Raw genomic sequence first — 27115 nt, 5'->3', positions numbered from 1 at the left:
CTCCTGCCTTAGACATCAACAGAACAACCCTTCAGCGAATCCTAAAGCAAGACCTTTCTAACCGGGCCTACCGAATCACAAAGAAACACAAACTTTTGGACCGTGATTTCCAATCGAGGATAGATTTCGCCAACACATTCCTGTCCAAGCAGAATGTGGATCCCTACTTTGAGGACGAAATCTGGTACAGCGACAAGGCCATATAAACGGATATGTCAACTCCCAGAATGCAATTCACTGGGGCTCTACTAGACCGGATGAAGTGGTGGAGAGAACGGCTTTTCCTGAAAAGGTCACGATCTGGTTTTTATCCTAAAAATTTGTGTTTCCCTTTCTAGCAAAGTCATCATCGGTATCCAATCAAAGCCTAATGAACCTCATTAATACACGCTAACGCCTTACTCTTGATCAGATTGGGTGACGAGATCACTAATTGAGTGCAAATATCACTGACTGAGTGCACGGATCACATATCCGATGGATTTTAAGGCCACAGGGGGGGGGGGGGGGGGGGGGGGGTCCGAGGTCGATTTTGAGATTTTGAGATATGTTGTAGAGCTCGATCTAAATTTTCAAATGCTTTTGTCCTTACCGAAAACAAAGTTTCCTATTTGAAGATATCGCGCGTTGAATTTTGAGGTTTACCTGTAATTCTATTGTAAATGAAAACTTTAAATGAAATCGTGTTCAAAATCTATCTTCTTTTTCAGTTTATGACTTAGAACCTTGAAACTTGGCAACAATGTTCTTCAAGGTATTTTGAGTTTTTGTTATGTAACGATTTATAATATCTTGCTCCAAAGCTGAGATATGAGGTTAACCATGAGTGCGGGTTACAAAATTTAAAATGGTTAACCTCATAAAAAGAGGTAGGAGCAAAATTACAACAATCGTTACATAACAAACGTTTAAATTTATGTCAGGAACATAAGTTTCAAATTTGAGGTGAAATGGATAAAAACTCTAGGAGAAGATAGATTTTGAAGTCAAAAATTCGAGGTTTTCAGGAGAGGCAAAAAACTGTTTTTTATGTTATGTGATTTTTGAGTATTTTGCCTTTATTCGTATATTTTTCAAAGTTTAACTGCTGAAATAACACAAAAACAATAAAAACAAAGCTTATCATAGTTTTCAGTTGTAATGGCATCAATATTTCTGCCCTCCATTATCGATTTATCAAAAAAATTAGGTTATTTGAAGAATTGGTTAACCTCATTTATTAAAAAAAGTAAAATAGCTACAGACAAATGAGTGGTGGCAAAGTATCCACCACAAAAATACATATTGATTTAAAGCATAATGTTTTTTTGCATTTTTTGAAGCCTCGACCCCCCCCTGTGGCCTTAAAATGGTCATAACTCAGCCATATTTAAAAATTTTCAATTATCAAGCCAAATGTGTGCAAAAAATTTTGAGTTCTTAGCTTAAAGCGTTCTCATTTTATGAAGACAATAGTGAAAAAGAAGGAGTGTCACGCCACGCCCACTGTAATTGGGCGTGGCTTACGAAACTTTCAGGAAATCTAAGTTTGACCCATATCTATAATCTCTGAAATTTTGGTGCAATTTGGAGACGAATTACGTGAGTTATTAAGAGGTTGCGTGTGGGTAGTCACTTATGGGCCACCCTGTATAATCAAGAATATTAGTTCCAAGCCCGGTTCCAAGGAAAGTATCAATCTCTCTACATTCTATAATCTAACAGTTCCTGGAAGTCCTTTACAAAAGCGGGAACTTAATTGTAATCTTATAATTAATTAACCAACTACTAAGGATAAAAGTTGAAAATAATACTAAATTACCTGATTTATCGGTTAATTATAAATTATACGAAATAAAATGATCTAACGATTTAACTACATTTCCTACGTTAAATATTTATCTTTCTAAAATAACTGTGTTATTTATTTTCTAATATTAACATTGTTATTTTGGTGGGCCAGGTGGGCCTGAAGGTTTAGCAATGCCGTGCTTTTTAGTTAGTTCCTGAAGAAGTTTACTTGCCATCTTCGCCCCTTTGTAGCCCATAATGTTTCCACTTTCCAGATGCTTTGCTGCTTCTACCTTGGCGTTCTGAATAATATGAGCATTAGAAAATTCAAATAACTAAATCATTAAGTAATTGATTGCCAAAGATGATTTTATAGTATTTTTTGTGAGCTAAAATCGGGCAAATTATTAAAATGGCATGTTCCACCCGGTGCTAAACTCAGTTTTAATTCAGCGTTTTACTCAGCACTTCCTACCTTGTAGTCCTCAAAATCAGCAGGGTTAGCATTGCACCTGTCTCTTGTTTCAATCAGCAACAAAGAGGGGCCCAGATCAGCTGGGGTGAGGTGGATCTTGAAGATAGCTTCGTGCAGTCTGGAACCATCTCTTGATACCTGACGGTGAATTGTGTATCATGATAATATGCTTAGTACTTTCTACAGTTTTATCAATTAATCGCTCTAAGTCTATTCTTAAAACTGATCGCTTTATTATAAAACACAAATACCTTCTTCAAGAACCAAAGATCGGCGGCGTGGAAAGGTCCTGATCCAATGAACATGAAGCCATTCTCCATGAGGGCATCAAACGCCTCCCTTGGGGGCGGGTATTGGTTGTAGAGTATCAGTGAGTCTGGGTATATGGTCCCCGGCATTCCTGAGACATATGCAAGTGATATGGGCGGGAGGGTGGATCATTAATTGCACAAGAAATCGCTAAATAGTCAATTAATAGTTTGAAACAAATTGTTTCTTCACTCCTTCAGCTGAAGGGGGAACTACATGAGCTATAAAAGATCGTACCCTTGATAGAAGTAGATCCAACATGTTCCCAATTCAGTCCATTCTTCTCAACAACCTCCCCCGGTATCTTACTAAAAATAGCATCTTTCTCCTCATTTATAAATCCTTTAATCTCTTCGTAGGGTAGATCGTGGTAAAATGCCATGTCTTTGGAAATGCCCATGGCAAGCGCTCGTTTGAAGCCAGGGTAGGATTTAAGTTTTTCTGGGTTGACAACCATGTCGTACAGCTGATCAACTGTGTATTCTTCTTCACCCAGACTCATTATGATTCTAAAACATATCAGGTAACTTCACGAGATTTGGTAACTGTTTTTATCGCCAATAGTACTTTAAGTTTAAAATCATGTCAAAAATAAGGTGAACACATTCACAATAACAATTATGCGCCAGACAACTTGCAATACAAAAGAGAATTTGCGTCAAAATAAGTCGTTGCACAAAAGTTCAAAACAAGTGAGCATGAACATTCTCCATACACAGAGCTGGAAAACTAAGAACACTCCACAACAAGGCCTGACAGTTACTGCGTGTTTAACTCCACAGTTAACCGAGATCACACTACCCACGATAACTACCGTAGTAACTTCCACTCAACAAGTATGTAGAAAACATGAAGCAGTATAATAATATGGTCCCTCAAACGAAGCATTACGAGTTACTCTCGTTCAGCATGTAGTACAACATTAGATCTGTGTCTGGAATAATGTCATATCATTATTATATACTCTGGCTACGGAGCTAATTGTCCTGGTTCATGTTACAAGTGTCTGAGAGGTAATGTAGCTGTTCAGTTGCTCGGTAGCCTGTAGAACTAATAGACGTAACAACTAGTACTACAGCTGACCAGCTGAAGGTTCTATTGTATTTAATAATGCGAGGCAGGCTATTCAACGTAAATACAGAGCCAGACGTATTGTTGTACAAGTACAAGATGTTTTAGCGGGTAGAAACTAATCTACGTATCGTAGTTTATGAAGACATTCCATATCGTATTACCAAATAAGGAGTAATTGAACGGGCATGACGTGAAGATAAACTAACAGCGGTTTAAGATAAATTATCGCTAAACATACGAATAAACCCGACCGTTTATTGGGGAAATGTTAAATCGAAATGCCCTGTAACACATTAGTATGCACACAAATTAATATAATTCTGTGAAAACGAAATGCCTGGTAGATCAAAGCCCGGTAAAGTGATGGCTGAACGTATTAGCAAGACAAAATGGTCTGGACTGTAAAATATGCACATCCTATGAGAAGCAGTGAAGCAGTGACACAAAAGCTACAACACACCATGTAAGATGGAATGTAGCCGCTATAGTTTTACATCCAAATCTAGCATATTACATTAGGAGGACTAAGAAGGGGGGGGGGGGGGGGGGGGGGGGGGGGGGGGGGGGGGGGGGAAGGTGGTTCAAAAATTATAAGTTTTGTCACTTCAAAAAACATAGGTTAGATAATATAATTAGAGTGAAAGTGGCGCCATTTTAGTTTTACCTTTCTTTTCGAGAAACTCCAAAAAAGTAGTGCTAAATAAAATTAAAGCTCCCCTTTTTCGTCTGGTATGTATAAATAGGCCTATGACATGGAAAATAGTCAGTAATATTTCAGGCCTCATCGGGATGGCAAGCACCGCTAATTTGATTGTCTGGTCTGGTGCTGATTGCTTCTAAAGAAGAGTTCAGCACAGAATTATATTTTAAAAGTGGTATTTCATGGCTGAAAAATGAAATATTCGGAGTTTTTTTTCGAATTCACAATATTTTAAGATCGACTGACTATTTCAATTGCATGTAGACTAGAGAGAACTATTTAGCTTCCAATTACCTGATACCTATTTCGAATTCTGGCTAAGTATAAAATGAGCACTATTTTTTCATGCACGTTGAACCCAAAATATTCTACTTCAAGTGCAATCACTGAAGTAGTCTAATCGACTTTCTACATAAAAACAAAAAATGCAAATTTCCGAAGCCCAACTCTCTCATTCTTTGAACAATATTCATTGACCATTGTAATAATATAGTAGCGTGCTATAATAACGGATGTTGGGCATCTTAATTTTACTGATTTTCTATAATTCTAGGTACATATATATCCTAATGACGGTCCAGACGGAGTCTCAAGAACAAGAAATGGTGCTCATAAAATCCTCAAACCTACTATTTCAACAACTTGAGGCGGACGGTAGCCAACAAGATCGAGATGATATCAAGGAAATATTTCCACTCACATGTAAATCGGTCTGCAAACAGATTGAAGGAAAACTGCTCATATTTCTAGCTGGATTTATTAGTGTCAGTGTTTATTCACTAATTAAATTCGTCGAAACTATGCCTGTTGGCCAGTTTTCATCCATTGTGTTTTTCTTTGCGGCCTTGTTTTCGCTCCCAGCCTTATTTTTTAAAGAAAGTGTCGTATGTTTTCATGGAAAAGCCAAATATGTCATTCCTCGAGCATGTTTCGGTGGATTGGCTGCTGTGTTAAAGCTTTGGGCCGCTAAAAGGATGAACTATGGTGATAGTGTTGCCTTGGCATCATTGGTGCCTATTTTTGCTGCTATTTTTTCAAGGATTCTTTGGAAAGAAAAATTGAGTATTTTTACGATATTGTCATTACTAGTTGGATTGTCCGGGATTGCTTTGATAGCTAAACCTACTTTTCTATTTGGAGCTCTGAGTGATGAAGATAAAAAAGAGTACAGTCCGTTTTTTTCGTTTGTTCCTCTATTTTCGGGAATTTCGCTAGGATTTTCTTTTAGCCTTATGCGAAAGGTGGGAACTGAAGTTAGCCCAATTTTTGTAACACTTGTTGTTAGTTCGGCAGTTGTTGTGGAAGGAATTATCTTCCAGTTAATAAGTGGTGACAAATTCGTACTTCCTGAATGTTTTATGGACAGGCTGATTATTTTCTTGGGAGGATTTGGTATATTTCTCTGCCTCATTCTTCTCAATCGAGGACTGACTCTGGAAAAATCTGGACCGGGGGTTCTCATAAGAAATTGTGATATTGTTATTGCCTATGGAATTCAGGCTGTGTTCTTTAACAGCATTCCTGATGTCATGAGTGTTTGTGGAGCAATTTTAGTAATATCAAGCGCTGTTATAGTCACTGCGAATAAGCTGTTCTTCGAGAAATGCTGTAAATACGAGTTTTAGGGTTGTAATTATGTTACATTATACATAATAGTTTTTTATTTTTCATCTGAAATTTTTAATTTTGATTTCTTAAAAGCAATATTGTAGCAAATTTAAATCGTATCAATTTATATTATGATAGTTTATTTTTATACATGCAATGTGTTATCCGGATCAGATGTAACATAAGTTAGGCGATGTACATAATATAGGGTGTCCCAAAAAGGGCAAACAAGCGATCAGTCTTAATAAGTTCTCAAGAACGGTTTAAGAACGTCATTTATATCATTTACATTTTACAAGGGTAAGAGGGTACTACCTGCAGAGTCCGTGAAGATGTTTTAACGATTCACTACGTACAGTTCATGTTATGTACATTAAACTTTGATTCTGTATAGTTTTTTAAATATAAACACGAAACATTTATTTTAGAAACCAAACTTCTGAACAATATTCATCGTAATTATGCACTTAGCGTGTTATACGAACGGATGATGGTGGGAATCTGAATTTTTGGTAATATCTTTATAATTGTAGGAAGTACATTCATCCTGATGACGGTCCAGACAGAGTCTCAAGAACAAGAAATGGTGCTCATAAAATCTTCAAACCTACTATTTCAACAACTTGAGGCGGACGGTAGTCAACAAGATCGAGATGATATCAAGGAAATATTTCCACTTACACGTAAATCAGTCTGCAAACAGATTGAAGGAAAACTGCTCATATTTCTAGCTGGATTTATCGGTGTCAGTGTTGTTTCACTTGTTAAAAATAGCACAACTTTGGCTGTTGGCCAGTTTTCGTCCACAATGTTTTCCTTTTCGTTCTTGTTCATACTCCCAACCTTGTTTTTTAAAGAAAAAAACATAGGTTTTGAAGGAAAAGCCAAATATATAATTCCTCGAGCATTGTTAGGTGGACTTGCAGGTATTTTGAAGTTTTGGGCAGCTAAAGTGATGGATTATGGTGATAGTGTATCCCTGTTTGCATTGGTTCCTATCTTTGCTGCTATTTTTTCTAGGGTTCTTTGGAAAGAAAAATTGAGTATATTTACGATATTGGCATTGTTAATTGGATTGTCCGGAGTTGTTTTAATAGCTAAACCTACTTTTCTGTTTGGAGCTCCGAGTGAAGAAAATAGGAAAGAATATAGTTCCATTTTTGCGTTGGTTCCTCTTTCTGGGGGAATTATTTTGGGGCTTGCCTTCAGCATGATGAGAAAAGTTGGAACTGAAGTTAGCCAATTTTTGTGTCAGTTATTGTTTCTCTCACAGTTGTTGTGTACGGAATTATCTTCCAGCTAATAAGTGGTGACAAATTTGTACTTCCTGAATGTTTTATGGATAGGCTGATTATGTGCTTGGGAGGATTTGGTATATTTGTCTGCCTTCTTCTTCTTAATCGAGGACTGACACTCGAAAAATCTGGACCGGGAATTCTCATCCTAAACTGTGAAATTGTTATTGCCTATGGAATTCAGATTGTATTTTTTGACAGCGTCCCCAATCTTTTGAATATTATTGGAGCACTTTTGGTTATTTCAAGTGCTGTTTCGGTTACTATAAACAAGTTGTTAATCGAAAAATATTTCAAGTACGAAATTTAGGTTGTTTGGAGGCAGCAACCCTTGCATTGGTGTTTTGATACGTAATAGTGGCTCTGATCTTAATAGTATGAATCATCTTCTGATCCTCAACTCTATGGAAGATCTGCTGTCATTCTATTTCAAGGGTTGTATTTTGTTTGTCATTCCTCGAGCATGTTTTGGTGGATTGGCTGTTTTGTTAAAGTTTTGGGCCGCTAAAAGGATGAAATATGGTAATAGTGTTGCCTTGGCATCATTGGTGCCTATTTTTGCTCCTATTTTTTCAAAGATTCTTTGGAAAGAAAAACTGAGTATTTTTACGATATTGTCATTTTTAGTTGGATTGGGTTGGATTGTCCGGGATTGCTTTGATAGCTTAACCTACTTTTCTATTTTGAGCTCCGAGTGAAGAAGATAAAAAAAGTACAGTCCGTTTATTTCGTTGGTTCCTCTATTTGCAGGAATTTTGCTAGGATTTTCTTTCAGCCTTATGCGAAAAGTGGGAACTGAAGGTAGCCCAATTTTTGTAACACTTGTTGTTAGTTCGGCATTTGTTGTGGAAGGAATTATCTTCCAGTTAATAAGTGGTGACAAATATGTACTTCCTGAATGTTTTATGGACAGGCTGATTATGTTCTTGGGAGGATTTGGTATATTTCTCTACCTCATTCTTTTCAATCGAGGACTGACTCTGGAGAAATCTGGAAGCTGTTCTTCGAGAAATGCTGTAAATACGAGTTTTAGGGTTGTAATTATATGTTACTTATACAAAATAGTTTTTTATTTTTGTCTGAAATTTTAAATTTTGAGTTTTTAAAAGCAATATTGTAACAAATTTGAATCGTATCGATTTATATTATGATAGTTTATTTTTATACATGATGCAATGTGTTATCCGGATCAGATGTAACATAAGTTGAGCGATGTACATAATATAGGGTGTCCCAAAAAGGGCAAATAAGCGATCAGTCTTAATAAGTTCTCAAGAACTGTTTGAGAACGTCATTTATATCATTTACAAAGGTAAGAGGGTATTACCTCCAGAGTCCGTAAAGATGTTTAATCTTTTAAAGATTCACTACTAATAGTTTATATTATGTATATTAAACTTTAAATCTGTATAGTTCTACAATATAAACACGAAACATGTATTTTAGAAACCAAACCTCTAAACAATATTCATTGTAATTATGCACTTATTGTAATTATGCACTCATTGTAATTATGCACTTCATTGTAATTATGCACTTGTTATGTGAACGGATGGTGGGCATCTGAATTTTTGATAATATCCTTATAATTATAGGAAGTACATTCATCCTGATGTCGGTCCAGACGGAGTCTCAAGAACAAGAAATGGTACTCATAAAATCCTCGAACGTACCATTTCAACAACTTGAGGCGGACGGTAGCCAACAAGATCGAGATGATATCAAGGAAATATTGCCAATCACACATAAATCGGTCTGCAAACAGATTGAAGGAAAACTGTTCATATTTATAGCTGGATTTATTAGTGTCAGTGTTTTTTCACTGGTTAAAAATAGCACCACTTTGGCTGTTGGCCAGTTTTCGTCCACAATGTTTTTCTTTTCGTTCTTATTCATACTCCCAGCCTTATTTTTAAAAGAAAAAAACATAGGTTTTGAAGGAAAAGCCAAATATATAATTCCTCGAGCATTGTTAGGTGGACTTGCAGGTATTTTGAAGTTATGGGCAGCTAAAGTGATGGATTATGGTGATAGTGTATCCATGTTTGCATTGGTTCCTATCTTTGCTGCTATTTTTTCTAGGGTTCTTTGGAAAGAAAAATTGAGTATATTTACGATATTGGCATTGTTAATTGGATTGTGCGGAGTTGTTTTAATAGCTAAACCTACTTTTCTGTTTGGAGCTCCGAGTGAAGAAAATAGAGAAGAATATAGTTCCATTTTTGCGTTGGTTCCTCTTTCTGGGGGAATTATTTTGGGGCTTGCCTACAGCATGATGAGAAAAGTTGGAACTGAAGTTAGCCCAATTTTTGTAACACTTGTTGTTAGTTCGGCAGTTGTTGTGGAAGGAATTATCTTCCAGTTAATAAGTGGTGACAAATATGTACTTCCTGAATGTTTTATGGATAGGCTGATTATGTGCTTGGGAGGATTTGGTATATTTGTCTGCCTTCTTCTTCTTAATCGAGGACTGACTCTCGAAAAATCTGGACCGGGAATTCTCATCCGAAACTTTGATATTGTTATTGCCTATGGAATTCAGATTGTATTTTTTGACAGCATCCCCAATCTTTTGAGTATTATTGGAGCAATTTTGGTTATTTCAAGTGCTGTTTTGGTTACTATAAACAAGTTGTTAATCGAAAAATATTTCAAATACGAAATTTAGGTTGTATTGAGGCAGCAACCCTTGCATTGGTGTATTGATACGTAATAGCGGCTCTGATCTTAATAGTATGAATCATCTTCTGATCCTCAATATAAGCACATTTTACATTTTACCGATTACTAAATTTCTAACATTATTATATTTTCTGTTGTTTCTGCTGTTATGTTGTTATTTACCGAATATATTAATTTTATCTGTTATCTTTTGACCTTCAATCCTATTCTGTACAAGTAACAATATGTAAAATCGAATACTTCATAATAATATGTGGATTTTTATCTTGAGAAATTGTGTTCTTTTTCATTGACACTCATCGAATTAAAGTTATTTTGTAGTTAATCTGGACCAGGAATTCTCATCCTAAACTGTGAAATTGTTATTGCATATGGAATTCAGATTGTATTTTTTGACAGCGTCCCCAATCATTTAAGTATTATTGGAGCACTTTTGGTCACTTTACTATATAAGTGCTGTTTCGGTTACTATAAACAAGTTGTTAATCGAAAAATATTTCAAGTACGAAATTTAGGTTGTTTGGAGGCAGCAACCCTTGCATTGGTGTATTGATACGTAATAGTGGCTCTGATCTTAATAGTATGAATCATCTTCTGATCCTCAACTCTATGGAAGATCTGCTGTCATTCTATTTCAAGGTTTTTATTTTGTTTGTTATTCCTCGAGCATGTTTTGGTGGATTGGCTGTTGTGTTGAGGCTTTGGGCCGCTAAAAGGATGAACTATGGTGATAGTGTTGCCTTGGCATCATTGGTACCTATTTTTGCTGCTATTTTTTCAAAGATTCCTTAGCGTAGGGCCCAAAGCTTTGAGAACGTCATTTATATCATTTACAAAGGTAAGAGGGTATTACCTCCAGAGTCCGTAAAGATGTTTAATCTTTTAAAGATTCACTACGTATAGTTTATATTATGTATATTAAACTTTGAGTCTGTATAGTTTTGAAATATAAACACGAAACATGTATTTTAGAAACCAAACCTCTAAACAATATTCATTGTAATTATGCACTTAGCGTGTTATGTGAACGGATGGTGGGCATCTGAATTTTTGATAATATCCTTATGATTTTAGGAAGTACATTCATCCTGTTGATGGTCCAGACGGAGTCTCAAGAACAGGAAATGTCGCTCATAAAATCCTCAAACCTACCATTTCAACAACTTGAGGCGGACGGTAGCCTACAAGATAGAGATGATAGATAAGTCCTTTATTTCGTTCTCAGGTTCAATCATCAAAGGAAAACGCTCATTGTGTGTATAAAACCCCTATAAGGATTTAGAATTAAAAATCAATATATAAGTAATCAATATTATAACTAATTAATATATAATATCACCTCCCCTTTTTTTAATGAGGAAATCGGTCAATCTATAAAACTATAAACAAATCTGCATCTTGCGCAGCTTTAAAATTGCATTGGCGCTCTACAAAAACTAAATTCGGCTTTGACACCCAATGTAAAGATTTAAAACTTTCATACCTCTCATAGCTTCGGGTTATTCAAAACAATTTCCTGTCTCATATTAATAAGTTAAACAATTCTCACATAAAGTGGTGAATAATACTCACGATATATTTAATTATCTTCAAGTTTAGAGTAGTTATATCTCTTCAGCCGATTTGAGACACGTGTAGATTTTGCAGCATTTGATTTAGCTCCAATCATACTGTCACTGGGATTTTGCCTAATAAGCTCAATAACGGGCTGCTTAGCCACAAGTTTAGGCCTCTTTAAGCTCAAGTCAATAGTCGGCTGCGGTATGTTACTGGTTTTAGGCTCAGGATTATTAATAAAGTAATAATAGGTACTGCATGGTCAGGCTTTGGTTCACAAGCACTGGGTTTATGCCAAGGCACGTGTGTATTCTGTTCACACGGTTCTACTGAATCAGGCCAGTCATCAAGATCGACTGCACGGACTAATTGATACACATGCCTGTGTTCTACATTACCAGACAGCGATTTAACCAAGTAAACTTTACAACCTTCCTTGCCTATAATAATATTACCTTCATACCACTGGTCTGTCCTAACGTTGTATATCCTCACTCTCTCTCCAATCTGGAATGTTCTTTGCGTCTTTTCTTCACCATTTTTCTGATATCTATCAAGATCATCAGGTCTTTTGGTTAACGGATCCAACAGTAAAAGTAGAGCTCTTGTGGGTCTGTAGAACATCATTGCTGGTGATTTCTTCGTTACAGAATTCGGTGTGTTTCTGTAGTGTAGTAACCACTTTGCGAGATTCTTCTCGTAATCTGCATTTTTTCTTCCAGCTTTCTCCTTTTCTCCATTGCTCTCTTGAAAGTCTGCACTGCTCTCTCCGCTATGCCGTTCGTATTTGGAGAATAAGTCGGTACTAACACAGGTTGAATACCCTTACTTTTCAGGAAGTTAACGATCTCTTCACTCTTCAACTGCTGTGCATTATCGGAACACAATATAACTGGTAAACCATGTATTGCGAACAACTTTCTCAACTCTCTGATTGTAGATGATAAAGTAGTACTGGACTTCATGTTAATCACCTCAATCCATTTCGTATACGCGTCGACAACCACTAACCACATTACACCGTGAACAGGTCCACAAAAGTCCACGTGTATGCGTTCCCAAGGTCTCGTTGCTGGTTTTCAAGGATGGGGCTTTGACTTGTTTGGAAGATTCTGACTGTCTTGACATGCTCCACATTTCTTTTTCATCTTCTCAATGTCATCGTTTATGCGTGGCCACTGCACATACGAGCGAGCTAGAGCTTTCACTGCCACAACTCCTTGATGCGCTGGATGCAGCAACTCTAGAACCTCTTCTCTGGGCTTTATCCAGTACTATGATCCGGCTTCCCCACAACTAGGAACCTCTCATTCCGGCATCAGGTATCACATCACTGATCACATGGCCCAATCAGTGACGTATCATTTGTGATGTGATCCATCATCCATATTATAACCATCCTAACAGCCTGTTCACATGACAGTTATTTAGACTTAGTAGCTGTGTATTATGAAGTATTTTAAGAAGTGTTTGAGCTCTCGGCATGTGTTCACATAACGGACGTGAACCGGGTCCGAAAGGGGCTGGTTCTCGTATCCAAGGATGTGAGCCGAGCATGCAATGGGAGTGATACGAGACATACTGCATACATGTCACATACAATCACAAGTACGAGAGTTGATCAGCTGTTAATATACAACCGCACTTCTGGTATATATACTGAAACGTGAACATGAAGAGTATCGGTTTCAATTCAATGCCTGCTTTCTCCAAATTCATCGAAGGACAGAGAGGATCTCAACAGCTGGTGGACACGGACGGGTTCATGTACTCCAGAAAGAAGGCTAAAGATACAGCCATTTACTCTGCTTGGCGATGCCGGAAGCACAACCCTCCTACCAAGTGTCCCAATCATGCCTACCTCAACCTGTCAGATAACTCTATCCCTTGGCTCCAAACTCCACAACCACCCTGCTGACAACGCTGCTCCACAGAAGCGTGAAGTCCTCTCCTTACTGAAGCAGAAAGCTGCTAAACAGCCCATATCGATCGACTGGGCGTTGGAAAAACTCCTTCTAACAAAAGGATTGAAAGGAAAACTTCCAATGACCAGTTGTTCCATATCTGTTCCGAATACTCGGATTGCTCTAGCTAGGGGGTGCACGATAAAAATAAACTTGCTCGGATTTTCAAAATGTTTGTACCATTAATATTCTGAAAATTGGTGAAGACCTTCCAATAGGGCTTTCACAACTGTCCGAAAAATTTGGTGGATATCGGAGTTGATATAGTGATAAAAATGGGGAAAAATGAGGAAAAATACGCTGCTTTTAGCTGTAACATAATGTCTGATGGTTGGATATGCTTTAAATTTTTCGGACACTTTCCTTGTAAGTCTATGAGTAAGTTAACTAATTTTTGTTAAAATTGGATCAAGGGAAGGTTACTCAATACGCATTTGTTTCAAGAATTTTGTGCTGGCCAAAATTAGCGCTAAAAAACCATCCTACAGTCGGCACGCGCAGCTCACTGTTGATGGCGCACTACCTACTCTAGCTAGGTTGACTATCTGTTTGAGATTGCCAAATACTTTAACCATGAGATTGATATTGAGTAATGTATTCTGTATGTAATTATTATGTTGAGTTTGAACTATCATTATCTTGAAAAAAATCTTTGTCTTAATTAGTGCAGAAATATATATTATACAGCACAGCTGTGAAATCAGTGGACACCTGAATGTTTAAAGTATCTCCAGAGGTCCCTAGTTGTCCGGGATATGTTATGATTGGTTCCTAGTTGTCGGAGCTGATTGGATTTCTCAAGCTTGCATGTTAATTAGTTAACTAGGTGAAATTGACAGGTTCATAGTTGTCCGTCAGCCTGTGTTTCACAGTTTAGGATGAGATTTCCTGGTCCAGATTAACTACAAAATAACTTTAATTCGATGAGTGTCAATGAAAAAGAACACAATTTCTCAAGATAAAATCCACATATTATTATGAAGTATTTGATTTTACATATTGTTACTTGTACAGAATAGGATTGAGGGTCGGTAGATAACAGATAAAATTAATATATTCGGTAAATAACAACATAACAGCAGAAACAACAGAAAATCTAATAATGTTAGAAATTTAGTAATCTGTAAATAAAAGCTGTAAAAAAAAGCTGTAAAATGTAAAATGTGCCTATATTGAGGATCAGAAGATGATTCGTACTATTAAGATCAGAGCCACTATTACGTATCAATACACCAATGCAAGGGTTGCTGCCTCCAAACAACCTAAATTTCGTACTTGCAATATTTTTCGATTAACAACTTGCTTATACAGGGTGTCCCAAAAAACACTACCCAATAAGAAATTTTCTCAGTTTGAACTCATTGGTTTTGATCTCTTAGTACGATTTTCTAGAAGGTTAGGAGACTCTTTTAGGACCATTGGGAGTCTCATATGAACTTGATGGGCAACATTCTTTCGATGTTAAAGATATGCTAAGAAATCTTGGTGTGATCCTAGAATGGTTGATAGTTTTCGTCCATGATGGAATCCTAGTTTTGAAACGTTTAGACTGCCCCAAGTTGTAAACCAGGCATATACAGCTATACAGACACAATGGAAAGTATTCTTCACAATGAGAACTGAAATGGAGGTTTTTGATATGGTCAGCATGTTTTGGGAGCATTTTCGGGCCACACCCTTTTTTTACCTTTTTTTTGTCAGTACACTTACCAACTAACATATGCGACCATTAAAACTAGGAAATTAGCGACTTTCCCATACAAAATTGCATAATTTATGCAAATTTGGCCTATCGTCCATTTTTGGGTTTCAGGCCAGCTGGGAAATGACCATTTGTGAGCACCTCTTTGGACTTTTAGCATTAACTGTGGTGTTCGGGAGTTAGATGGGACAAAAATGAAAAGTTTGCAATCAAATCCATGACAAAAGTTTTTTTCCTTTTGGCTCAGCGCTCCGAATGGTGGACGAGCCAATAATTTGAGGACTTTTCCGGACAATTTTTGACATTTTTAAAATGAGGACTCCAAATAGTTTGCTTAAGTTTTCAAAAGTCACAAACAAATCTCCCAACCCTTTTAGGTAAACATACTAAGACATGAGTACCATTAAAGGAAAATTGAGGAAATTAGGAGGATTTCCCACTGGGTAGTGTTTTTTGGGACACCCTGTAGTAACCAAAACAGCACTTGAAATAACCAAAAGTGCTCCAATGATTTTCAAAAGATTGGGGACGCTGTCAAAAAATACAATCTGAATTCCATAGGCAATAACAATTTCACAGTTTAGGATGAGAATTCCCGGTCCAGATTAACTACAAAAATAACTTTAATTCGATGAGTGTCAATGAAAAAGAACACAATTTCTCAAGATAAAATCCACATATTATTATGAAGTATTTGATTTTACATATTGTTACTTGTACAGAATAGGATTGAGGGTCGGTAGATAACAGATAAAATTAATATATTCGGTAAATAACAACATAACAGCAGAAACAACAGAAAATCTAATAATGTTAGAAATTTAGTAATCTGTAAATAAAAGCTGTAAAAAAAAGCTGTAAAATGTAAAATGTGCCTATATTGAGGATCAGAAGATGATTCGTACTATTAAGATCAGAGCCACTATTACGTATCAATACACCAATGCAAGGGTTGCTGCCTCCAAACAAACTAAATTTCGTATTTGAAATATTTTTCGATTAACAACTTGTTTATAGTAACCAAAACAGCACTTGAAATAACCAAAAGTGCTCCAATAATACTTAAAAGATTGGGGACGCTGTCAAAAAATACAATCTGAATTCCATAGGCAATAACAATATCAAAGTTTCGGATGAGAATTCCTGGTCCAGATTTTTCGAGAGTCAGTCCTCGATTAAGAAGAAGAAGGCAGACAAATATACCAAATCCTCCCAAGCACATAATCAGCCTATCCATAAAACATTCAGGAAATACATATTTGTCACCACTTATTAACTGAAAGATAATTCCGTATACAACAACTGTGGGAGAAACAATAACTGACACAAAAATTGGGCTAACTACAGTTCCAACTTTTCTCATCAAGCTGTAGGCAAGCCCCAAAATAATTCCCCCAGAAAGAGGAACCAACGCAAAAATGGAACTATATTCTTTCCTATTTTTTTCACTCGGAGCTCCAAATAGAAAAGTAGGTTTAGCTATTAAAACAACTCCGGACAATCCAACTAACAATGCCAATATCGTAAATATACTCAATTTTTCTTTCCAAAGAACCCTAGAAAAAATAGCAGCAAAGATAGGAACCAATGCAAACAGGGATACACTATCACCATAATCCATCACTTTAGCTGCCCATAACTTCAAAATATCTGCAAGTCCACCTAACAATGCTCGAGGAATTATATATTTAGCTTTTCCTTCAAAGCCTTTGTTTTTTTCTTTAAAAAACAAGGCTGGGAGTAGGAACAAGAACGGAAAGGAAAAAATTGTGGACGAAAACTGGCCAACAGCCAAAGTGGTGCTATTTTTAACCAGTGAAAAAACACTGACACCGATAAATCCAGCTAGAAATATGAACAGTTTTCCTTCAATCTGTTTGTAGACCGATTTACATGTGAGTGGAAATATTTCCTTGATATCATCTCGATCTTGTTGGCTACCGTCCACCTCAAGTTGTTGAAATGGTAGGTTTGAGGATTTTATGAGCACCATTTCCTGTTCTTGAGACTCCGTCTGGACCGTCATCAGGATGAATGTATTTCCTACAATTAACAAGGATATTATCAAAAATTCAGATGCCCACCATCCGTTCGCATAACACGCTAAGTACATAATTAGATTGAATGTTGTTTATATGTTTGGTTTCTAAAATACATGTTTCGTGTTCATATTTAAAAACTATACAGACTCAAAGTTTAATGTACATAATATGAACTATACGAAGTGAATCGTTTAAAAAAAATTAAGTACTTTTCAAACTTTACAGACTACCTTATTGGACCTTATTTGGACGGACATTAATTGAACTCTGGAGGCCCTAACGTTCATCTTAATGTCGGTTCAAATATTGTCGGTTCATTTAAGGTCCGTCCAAGTTAAAGTCCGTTGAATTTTTTTCCAAAAAAATTCAACGGACAAAAACTTTTTTCCACTTCGAACTTTTTGTCCAGAAAATGACAACTATGAGAACTTTATTGTGCCGTAAGTTAACGACGGAAAGGTTCTCCTTGAACCTTGGTCTGCCGGAGGCACAGAAAACTCTACTAGTATATGATGTTTTCAAGGGTCATTTGGTGGAAAAAGTCAACGAAATTATGGCACTCAACAAGTTTATATGAGCTAGTCCTCGCCAACATGACAAACTTGTTCCAGCCTCTAGAGTCTAGATATTACGGTAAATAACTTGTTGACAGGGACATTGTCTGACGTTGTTATAGTTCATATTACTCAGGGGAGGTAATGAAACAGTGCAAGGAAAGCTCTGTGTGATGTTAAGGTTAACCTAAAGTTGTCTAAGATAAAACCACTCCACGCCGAATGGCTTGTAAAAGCTAACACTGAAATGCAGGACCGGGGTAGTTTGATAAAAAAGGTTTCCATAAAGCTATAAATCACTGATGCTTTAAGCATGGACTATTTCATGCACGAAAACCCATTTGATGAAGATCTGATATATGGTTTAGCTATTAAAACAACTCCGCTATCGCATTTGGTGGGTGTGTAAATAATTCCGATCATTTTGAGCCAATAAAAATATTTTAAATGTTTGCTAATTAGCTAAAACACGTCTACAGAACCTACACGCACTTCCATTTTAAATTATATTTTCTCGTACAAACGATCATCAAAAGTAAAAAATAAACTCTGTAATTCGCTTCCTAATATCACCCTGGCTAGTGACCTCGTACACATAACATTTCCTGGTCATCTAATTGTGTTGTGATTAGATTCCTCGACCTCGTACATCATAAGAGTAAGACCTCGTACTGATATATATTTCACTCTAACTGGCAGAAAGACCGGAGATATGTTCTAGCAAAACTTTAAGAAAATTTTAAGACTGTCGCCCATAGTTTATTCTCAGAATTGTAAAAGTTTCGCCCACTGAAATATCATTAATAACGTATCATTTCGACATATGACATAAAGCTGAGACAGAGCAGAGTGTTTGAACCTGGTAAATTTAGAGAAGTGGTCGGGTACGAGGCTCAGCTACAACTGAAAGAAGACTTCAAACCTGTGTTCCGGAAAGCAAGGACTGTTCCGTACGCTCTGAAGGAACGTATCGAGGAGACGATCGACAAGATGGTTGCAGACAAGATTCTGACTCCAGTTGATCACAGTCAGATCGCTTCACCGATTGTGCCAGTTCTAAAACCTGATTCCGCAGTTCGGATCTGCGGAGTACTCTGAACATAAACCTCGAGACTAAACAGTAGCCCCTTCCTACTGTTGACGAGTGTTTCCACCCGAGAGGAGGAAAGCAGTTTTCGAAACTAGACACCAGACAAGCTTATAATCATCTTGCATCGAGAGAGGCAGACAAAAAGCTGACCACGATAAACACGACGAAAGGTTTATTGGTATGGAATCGGTTGCCATACGGTGTGTCGTCTGCCACCGCCATCTTTCTGCAAACTATGGATAGTGTACTAAGAGGGTGCAAAAGTACCGTGTGTCGTGTAGGCGATATACTAGTGACAAACCGAAGAGGAACACCTGGATAATCAAGAGGAAGTTATAAAACGGCTAGAAGTTGCAAACTTCAGATGAAACTTGAAGAAAAGTGAGTTCCTGAAAGACGAAGTGAAATACCTGGGTTATTTGATCCCTTTGAAGTTATGGGAGAAAATGTGATTTTTTGGCTTTGCAGATAAAAAATCACATTTTCTCCCATAACTCGAAAGGGAAGCATTTTAGGGTGTTTTGTTGTTCATAACTCATATATAAATGTGCTAGTTGCGGTTATTTTGCGCTCTACTCTTCAAAAAGTCACTAGCACATTCCTATCAAAATTTTAGAAAAATCAGTAAATATGGAAAACGTAAAATGTGCCTAAATTTGTTGTTTGGCTTTGAAGTCCAATAGATCTGGAGATAAATGAGTAAAAACATTTTTTCGGTCCTCCTCCTCCCCAGTCCTCCTCATGGGGCCTTTTCCTGGGTCCTCCTCCTGGGTCCTTCTCCTCTTGGGTCTTCCTCCTCTTGAGTCCTTCTTCTTCTCCTCCTCCTATTCATTCCTCCTCCTCAGTTCTCCTTCTCAGTCTCACTCCTCCTCAGCCCCCCTCCTCTCCCTCCTCAGTCCCCCTCCTCAGTCCCCCCTCCTCCTTTTCCTCTCTTTCATCTCTCAATAATTTGTTCAATTTATAATTATTGTTGGTGTTATTGTTAACATAATTTATTGTTATATACTAAAATGTTTTTAAGCGCATTTGAGTCTGACTAAAAATGTGCTCAAGAATCTTTGTGTTTAACAAAGTTTTACTCTCCAGTAATAAAACTTTTCATCCCTTTTTATGTTATTAAAAAATGTGTAGACTATTCTTTGTGCCTAATTGAAAATTAAAAGTTTGAGAAAGGACCATGGTCATTAACCGGGCTACCCATTTCTGCAGATAGCCTGTTACAAATTGTGGAGAAAATTTAAATCAAAAGTTACAATTTTTGTCCGTTTTTGTCCGTTTTTGTCCGTTTGGCGGCTATATTTTCAAAACGGACAAAAATTAACGGACAAAAACGGACAAAAAATAACATGATCCCCCCCCCCTATAAACAAGTTGTTAATCGAAAAATATTTCAAATACGAAATTTAGGTTGTTTGGAGGCAGCAACCCTTGCATTGGTGTATTGATACGTAATAGTGGCTCTGATCTTAATAGTACGAATCATCTTCTGATCCTCAATATAAGCACATTTTACATTTTACAGCTTTACAGATTACTAAATTTCTAACATTATTAGATTTTCTGTTGTTTCTGCTGTTACTCTGTTATGTTGTTATTTACCGAATATATTAATTTTATCTGTTATCTACCGACCCTCAATCCTATTCTGTACAAGTAACAATATGTAAAATCAAATACTTCATAATAATATGTGGATTTTTATCTTGAGAAATTGTGTTCTTTTTCATTGACACTCATCGAATTAAAAAGTTATTTTTGTAGTTAATCTGGACCGGGAATTCTCATCCTAAACTGTGAAATTGTTATTGCCTATGGAATTCAGATTGTATTTTTTGACAGCGTCCCCAATCATTTAAGTATTATTGGAGCACTTTTGGTCACTTTACTATATAAGTGCTGTTTCGGTTACTATAAACAAGTTGTTAATCGAAAAATATTTTAAGTACGAAATTTAGATTGTTTGGAGGCAGCAACCCTTGCATTGGTGTATTGATACGTAATAGTGGCTCTGATCTTAGTCTGTATGAATCATCTACTGATCCTCAACTCTATGGAAGATCTGCTGTCATTCTATTTCGAGGGTTTTATTTTGTTTGTTATTCCTCGAGCATGTTTTGGTGGATTGGCTGTTGTGTTAAAGTTTTGGGCCGCTAAAAGGATGAAATATGGTGATAGTGTTGCCTTGGCATCATTGGTACCTATTTTTGCTGCTATTTTTTCAAAGAATCTTTGGAAAGAAAAATTGAGTATTTTTACGATATTGTCATTGCTAGTTGGATTGTCCGGGATTGCTTTTATAGCTAAACCTACTTTTTCTATTTGGAGCTCCCAGTGAAGAAGGTAAAAAAGAGTACAGTCCGTTTTTTTCGTTGGTTTCTTTATTTGCGGGAATTTTGCTAGGATTTTCTTTCAGCCTTATGCGAAAGGTGGGAACTGAAGTTAGCCCAATTTTTGTAACACTTGTTGTTAGTTCGGCAGTTGTTGTGGAAGGAATTATCTTCCAGTTTATAAGTGGTGACAAATTTGTACTTCCTGAATGTTTTATGGATAGGCTGATTATGTTCTTGGGAGGATTGGGTATATATCTCTGCCTCATTCTTTTCAATCGAGGACTGACTCTGGAAAAATCTGGACCAGGGGTTCTTATAAGAAATTGTGATATTGTTATTGCCTATGTAATTCAGGTTGTGTTCTTTAACAGCATTCGCGATGTGATGAGTGTTTGTGGAGCAATTTTAGTAATATCTTAATCTAGCGCTGTTATAGTCACTGCGAATAAGCTGTTCTTCGAGAAATGCTGTAAATACGATTTTTAGGGTTGTAATTATATGAGTATATGTTACATTATACAAAATAGTTTTTATTTTTGTCTGAAATTTTAAATTTTGAGTTTTAAAAAGCAATTATTATTATTATAAAACTTTATTCAAATAAATAAATTGTATAAACAAATTAAAAATCTGATAAGTAACCTACTAAAACTAAAACTGCACAAAGTTTATTCTAACACTGCACCTCCAAATATTATAAGAATGTTCACTGTTTCAAACTTAAACGCACCTAGAAGAGAACCTGAGTTCTTTGCAGTACCATTTAACCGTTTATGTAATTCAGACAAGAGCATTTCTTACATTGGGCCTAAGTTATATAACAAAACAGTCAACATTATTAACAAGGACATAAAATACGTCACGACTTGCCTACAAGACAAATTCCTAAATTCATTCAAGTCTACAGTCAGCAAGCATGTGCTTACTGCACAAGCACTTAACCCGGATGACAAGGACTGGAACAACTCAAATTTCGTACTTTTAGAAATTTAAATAATTTGGTACAACATACGTTGATCATAATAACGAGCAACAAAACTTTAACCTCATAACGAAATATGACCATCCTCGAGCATTTTTACAATGCTATAGCTACCGTGCAATTTCACTGTCATTTACAACTCTTAAAAGATAAAAATATCACTGCGCATTCTTCAGACCCTGTGTCGCTGTTCTAAATTTATGTCAAGAGATAAGAGTTATTTAAAATTCTTAATAGTACTACTTAAATTTGCTAATAGCGTAATCATATTTTATACATTATTCATATTTTATACATTGTGTGCATATATTTATATTTGATTGTAATTAAAGATTTTAAGGCGTTAGTGCCGAGTAATGCCTTCGGGTAGTGCTCCTCAATCAAAAAAAATCAAAATAACTTTCTCCACTTAGGTCTGTCTTGGGCTAAAAAAATCAAATTATAAATGTCTTGTATTTACAAGTTTAATGTCTCTAGATCTGATAAATCATTTTTAAGAGTTTTTAATAAATTACATTGGTGTCTCCCGACACGACCCTTCATATCCCTCATACTCTCAACTGCAAAAAATAAAGAACATAACGCTGGGGAGTTGCTGGCACTACGAAGTATTATATGACCAAACATTTTCCAACGTGAGTACGCTACGCAACTCTCTCACTGAGTGGTCTGCTGTTACATTTCTTATACAGAGCTTCGTTAGAAATGATGGTGGGGTATGTCATTTTGACGATTTGCCTCAGGTGTTTGCGATGACAAATGTCGATTTTGTCCATATAGTTTTTGGGTACAGCCCAGGAATTACAGTTGTACAACATAACAGAAACAACAAGGGACTCATAGATCTTCAGCCGAGTACTGAGACAGATTCGCTGACCTTGTTCCCATACTTTCTTGTAGTCCTGAAAAGCAACATTTCCTAGGGTGCACCTTCTCTGAATGTCTTCTTTGTCGCAGAGTTTGGAGCCTAGTGATATTGAAGATCTCCAAGGTTCTCTGTTTTCGAGGAGTTCACCTTTCTCGTCACGTTCGTTTTTACCAGCAATGTAGAACTGTGTGAACTCAGTTTTTGATTCGTTCACTAGTAAGTTCCATTCTTTTAGAACATCCTTACATATTGGCAAAAGTGCTTGAAGGTTCTCTTCTTCCTTAATCAACAAAATCTACATCATCAGCATACTCTCATTCAAGTGGTAGCAGCTGGTCTGATATCGGAGGGTTTAGTCTGATGTGCATGGTAACTGCCCGAAGATGATACAGGGCATCAGCAAGGTACACAGTGAACAAGTTACCGGATAGACTGTCTCCCTTGAAAGCTCCTATTAATACAATAATTTCGTCCGAGACCGTCTTCTCTATCTTGATATTGAGCTTTGTATTCGATAGCTGTAGGACGTAGGTAACGAACAAGTTTTAGGTCGTCTTCACTACATCCAGCCTCTCGCAGTATATCAAGTAGGACTGATCTCTTAATGGTATCGAAGGCTGATGTCATATCAATACCCATTTTGTACAAAGACCAGTGTTTCTCCTTGACGACTGATAACAACATTCTCTGGGTCCAAACTATGTTGGCAGTGCTATGGCCAGGCTTATATGCATTCTGCCAAGGGCCTGTGTAATGCGCTATCTGACCTTGTATGCGCCGCAGGACAATCATTGGAAGTATTTTCTTCGTGCCATTAAGCAAGCATAAAGGCCTAAGACGTTTAGGTGGGCCACGAGGTTTTCCAGGCTTTTGCAAAGGTGTCAGATAGCCTTCCGTAAAGGACGGGACATGCTCATGCTTTTCAAAGAACTGGTTAATCAATTCTGCAAATGTGCTATAAAAGGCAGGCGAGGCATATTTTAGGAATTCATTTGGAATGCCGTCTGGGCCCAGAGCTTTGTTGTTTCTGAGCTTCTTAGCAGCCATTTCAACTTCTTCAACTGTAATGGGGTTCGTCAAAGGCTGAGGTGGTCCAATGAATGGCTCAATAGCTGGCTCGTTGACTGAGCTTGTGTAGTGCTGTTTAAAATAATCACGTACAATATTACATTTATGAACATTACCATTTACAAACTGATTATCTTCATTATGTACAAATACTGATGTTGATTTATTGTTTTTATTTGATAATTGTCTAACAGCTTCAAACATACGGCGTGAATCATCGGTGTTGTTGATAGTATCAGCGACGCTGTCTGCGAGCTGAGTTTTGAGAAGGTTAAGACGCTTCTGAATGTCATTGGACAGTTGATTGATTTTAGCCCTGAGTGAAGTCCTATCTGTGCTCTTGTTGGTGTTCAGCTGGTTCAGCAGATCCTTACGTTCAGTCGACTATGGCACTATCAGAAGAGTAATAACGTTTTCTGACTGGGTCACTATAGGCAACTGTTGATACAGCAGCGCTTTTAACACTCTCAAACAGTATGCCAAACCTTTGAGCAGTGTTGGCATCAGAGTAGGTGTCTGAAGATTTACTGCTGCCTATTGCAGCGTCAAGGCAGTTTTGGTAGCTTCCTTGTGTATCACTACTGCATACTAGCGAGTTAGTGTTAAAACGCTTCTGTTTCTTGGTAGATGACTTGTATAACTTGTATCGTCTTGAGAAATCAATACTAGCTATACCAAGTTTGTGGTCACTGCGGTGAGTAGTTCCAGCATATGATCTAGCATTAGTTAAAAGTACTCTGCTCCTTGATTTGCAAAGTATGTAGTCGATTTGGGGATAATGGGGTCTACTTTTTCTTGTAGACTGGTCCTTAATCCAGCCAGTTCGAGTCGTAATATGGCGACTGGCATGTTGAAAAGCGGTGTTGGCTGCAAACAATGTGTGCGATACAAGAAACTGAAGAAGTCTATCTCCGTTCTCATTTTCTACGACCAACACCATGTTTTCCTATGTGTGAACTAAGACCATTTTCCTCATCATTCCATGATCTCTTGCCTATATTGGCATAAAAATCCCCTTAAAACCACACTTCGTATCTAGCAGGTACATCTAGTGCTTTCACCAACTGATCGTAAAACTTGTCTGCTATCTGAGGGTTCTGTACACATTTTGGATTTGTCTGACTATAGCAGTTGATAAATCTGATGTAACAGGGTGCTGAACTGTTATCTGTCGGCTTCAGTTTGGTGTCAATGTATGCAACACGATCGCTGATCTGATGATAGGAAATGATGCAGTCTGTAAAACGTTTGTTAATTAAAAAACCAAGACCACCGTGCCAATCCTGTTTCTGATCAAACAAATACAGATGGTGGTGACCAGGCAGATCTGCGCAGAGTTATTTGCGCAAACTCTCGTGTCTTCGTCTCTTGTAGTGCAATGATGTCGAGGTTGTATCTGTCTATATCCTTGGCAACTAGGAATTTGCGGTCTTCAGATGAGATACCACAAACATTCCACGTAGCCACGTTGAGTTTAACCATGAAGAAAATGTAAAAAAGTCATAGAGAGGTCGTAAACATATCTGACTTTGTAGGTCATATGGCCGCGTTACCGTACCATTCCATCCTAAAAAGCAATATTGTAACGAATTTGAATCGTATCGATTTATATTATGATAGTTTATTTTTATACATGCAATGTGTTATCCGGATCAGATGTAACATAAGTTGAGCGATGTACATAATATAGGGTGTCCCAAAAAGGGCAAATAAGCGATCAGTCTTAATAAGTTCTCAAGAACGGTTTGAGAACGTCATTTATATCATTTACAAGGGTAAGAGGGTATTACCTCCAGAGTCCGTAAAGATGTTTAATCTTTTAACGATTCACTACGTATAGTTCATATTATGTACATTAAGCTTTGAGTCTGTATAGTTTTTAAATATAAACACGAATATATATTTTAGAAACCAAACCTCTAAACAATATTCATTCTAATTGTGTACTTAGCGTGTTATGCGAACGGATGGTGGGCATCTGAATTTTTGATAATATCCTTATAATTGTAGGAAGTACATTCATCCTGATGACGGTCCAGACGGAGTCTCAAGAACAGGAAATGGTGCTCATAAAATCCTCAAACCTACCATTTCAACAACTTGAGGCGGACGGTAGCCAACAAGATCGAGATGATATCAAGGAAATATTTCCACTCACATGTAAATCGGTCTGCAAACAGATTGAAGGAAAACTGCTCATATTTCTAGCTGGATTTATTAGTGTCAGTGTTTTTTCACTTGTTAAAAATAGCACAACTTTGGCTGTTGGCCAGTTTTCGTCCACAATGTTTTTCTTTTCGTTCTTATTCATACTCCCAGCCTTGTTTTTTAAAGAAAAAAATATAGGTTTTGAAGGAAAAGCCAAATATATAATACCTCGAGCATTGTTAGGTGGACTTGCAGGTATTTTGAAGTTATGGGCAGCTAAAGTGATGGATTATGGTGATAGTGTATCCCTGTTTGCATTGGTTCCTATCTTTGCTGCTATTTTTTCTAGGGTTCTTTGGAAAGAAAAATTGAGTATATTTACGATATTGGCATTGTTAATTGGATTGTGCGGAGTTGTTTTAATAGCTAAACCTACTTTTCTGTTTGGAGCTCCGAGTGAAGAAAATAGGGAAGAATATAGTTCCATTTTTGCATTGGTTCCTCTTTCTGGGGGAATTATTTTGGGGCTTGCCTTCAGCATGATGAGAAAAGTTGGAACTGAAGTTAGCCCAATTTTTGTGTCAGTTATTGTTTCTCCCACAGTTGTTGTGTACGGAATTATCTTCCAGTTAATAAGTGGTGACAAATTTGTACTTCCTGAATGTTTTATGGATAGGCTGATTATGTGCTTGGGAGGATTTGGTATATTTGTCTGCCTTCTTCTTCTTAATCGAGGACTGACTCTCGAAAAATCTGGACCGGGAATTCTCATCCGAAACTTTGATATTGTTATTGCCTATGGAATTCAGATTGTATTTTTTGACAGCGTCCCCAATCTTTTGAATATTATTGGAGCATTTGTGGTTATTTCAAGTGCTGTTTTGGTTACTATAAACA

General features: G+C 37.0%; 3 protein-coding genes across 3 annotated transcripts in view; 2 read left to right on the top strand and 1 right to left on the bottom strand.

The window, feature by feature from the left end:
* Positions 1–27115, top strand: part of LOC134825041 (uncharacterized) — an 852482-nt gene that overhangs the window by 480005 nt on the left and 345362 nt on the right. The gene's annotated exons all lie outside the window — the stretch shown is intronic.
* LOC134822563 (uncharacterized) lies at positions 1637–3063 on the bottom strand. The gene is made up of 4 exons (XM_063833681.1): positions 2792–3063; positions 2497–2645; positions 2246–2383; positions 1637–2072 (listed from the first exon to the last, which is right to left on the bottom strand). The coding sequence occupies exons 1-4, from the start codon at positions 3054–3056 to the stop codon at positions 1926–1928; spliced, it is 699 nt and encodes a 232-aa protein (XP_063689751.1). The 5' UTR covers positions 3057–3063; the 3' UTR covers positions 1637–1925.
* LOC134825904 (uncharacterized protein K02A2.6-like) lies at positions 18046–18830 on the top strand. The gene is made up of 2 exons (XM_063838102.1): positions 18046–18129; positions 18567–18830. The coding sequence occupies exons 1-2, from the start codon at positions 18046–18048 to the stop codon at positions 18828–18830; spliced, it is 348 nt and encodes a 115-aa protein (XP_063694172.1).

Source organism: Bolinopsis microptera, chromosome 1 (genome assembly GCF_026151205.1).
Source record: "Bolinopsis microptera isolate Bmic1 chromosome 1, MBARI_Bmic_1.0, whole genome shotgun sequence".
Lineage (NCBI taxonomy): Eukaryota > Metazoa > Ctenophora > Tentaculata > Lobata > Bolinopsidae > Bolinopsis > Bolinopsis microptera.
The sequence above is the reverse complement of the archived record's forward strand: the minus strand, read 5'-3'. Positions and strand labels throughout refer to the sequence as shown.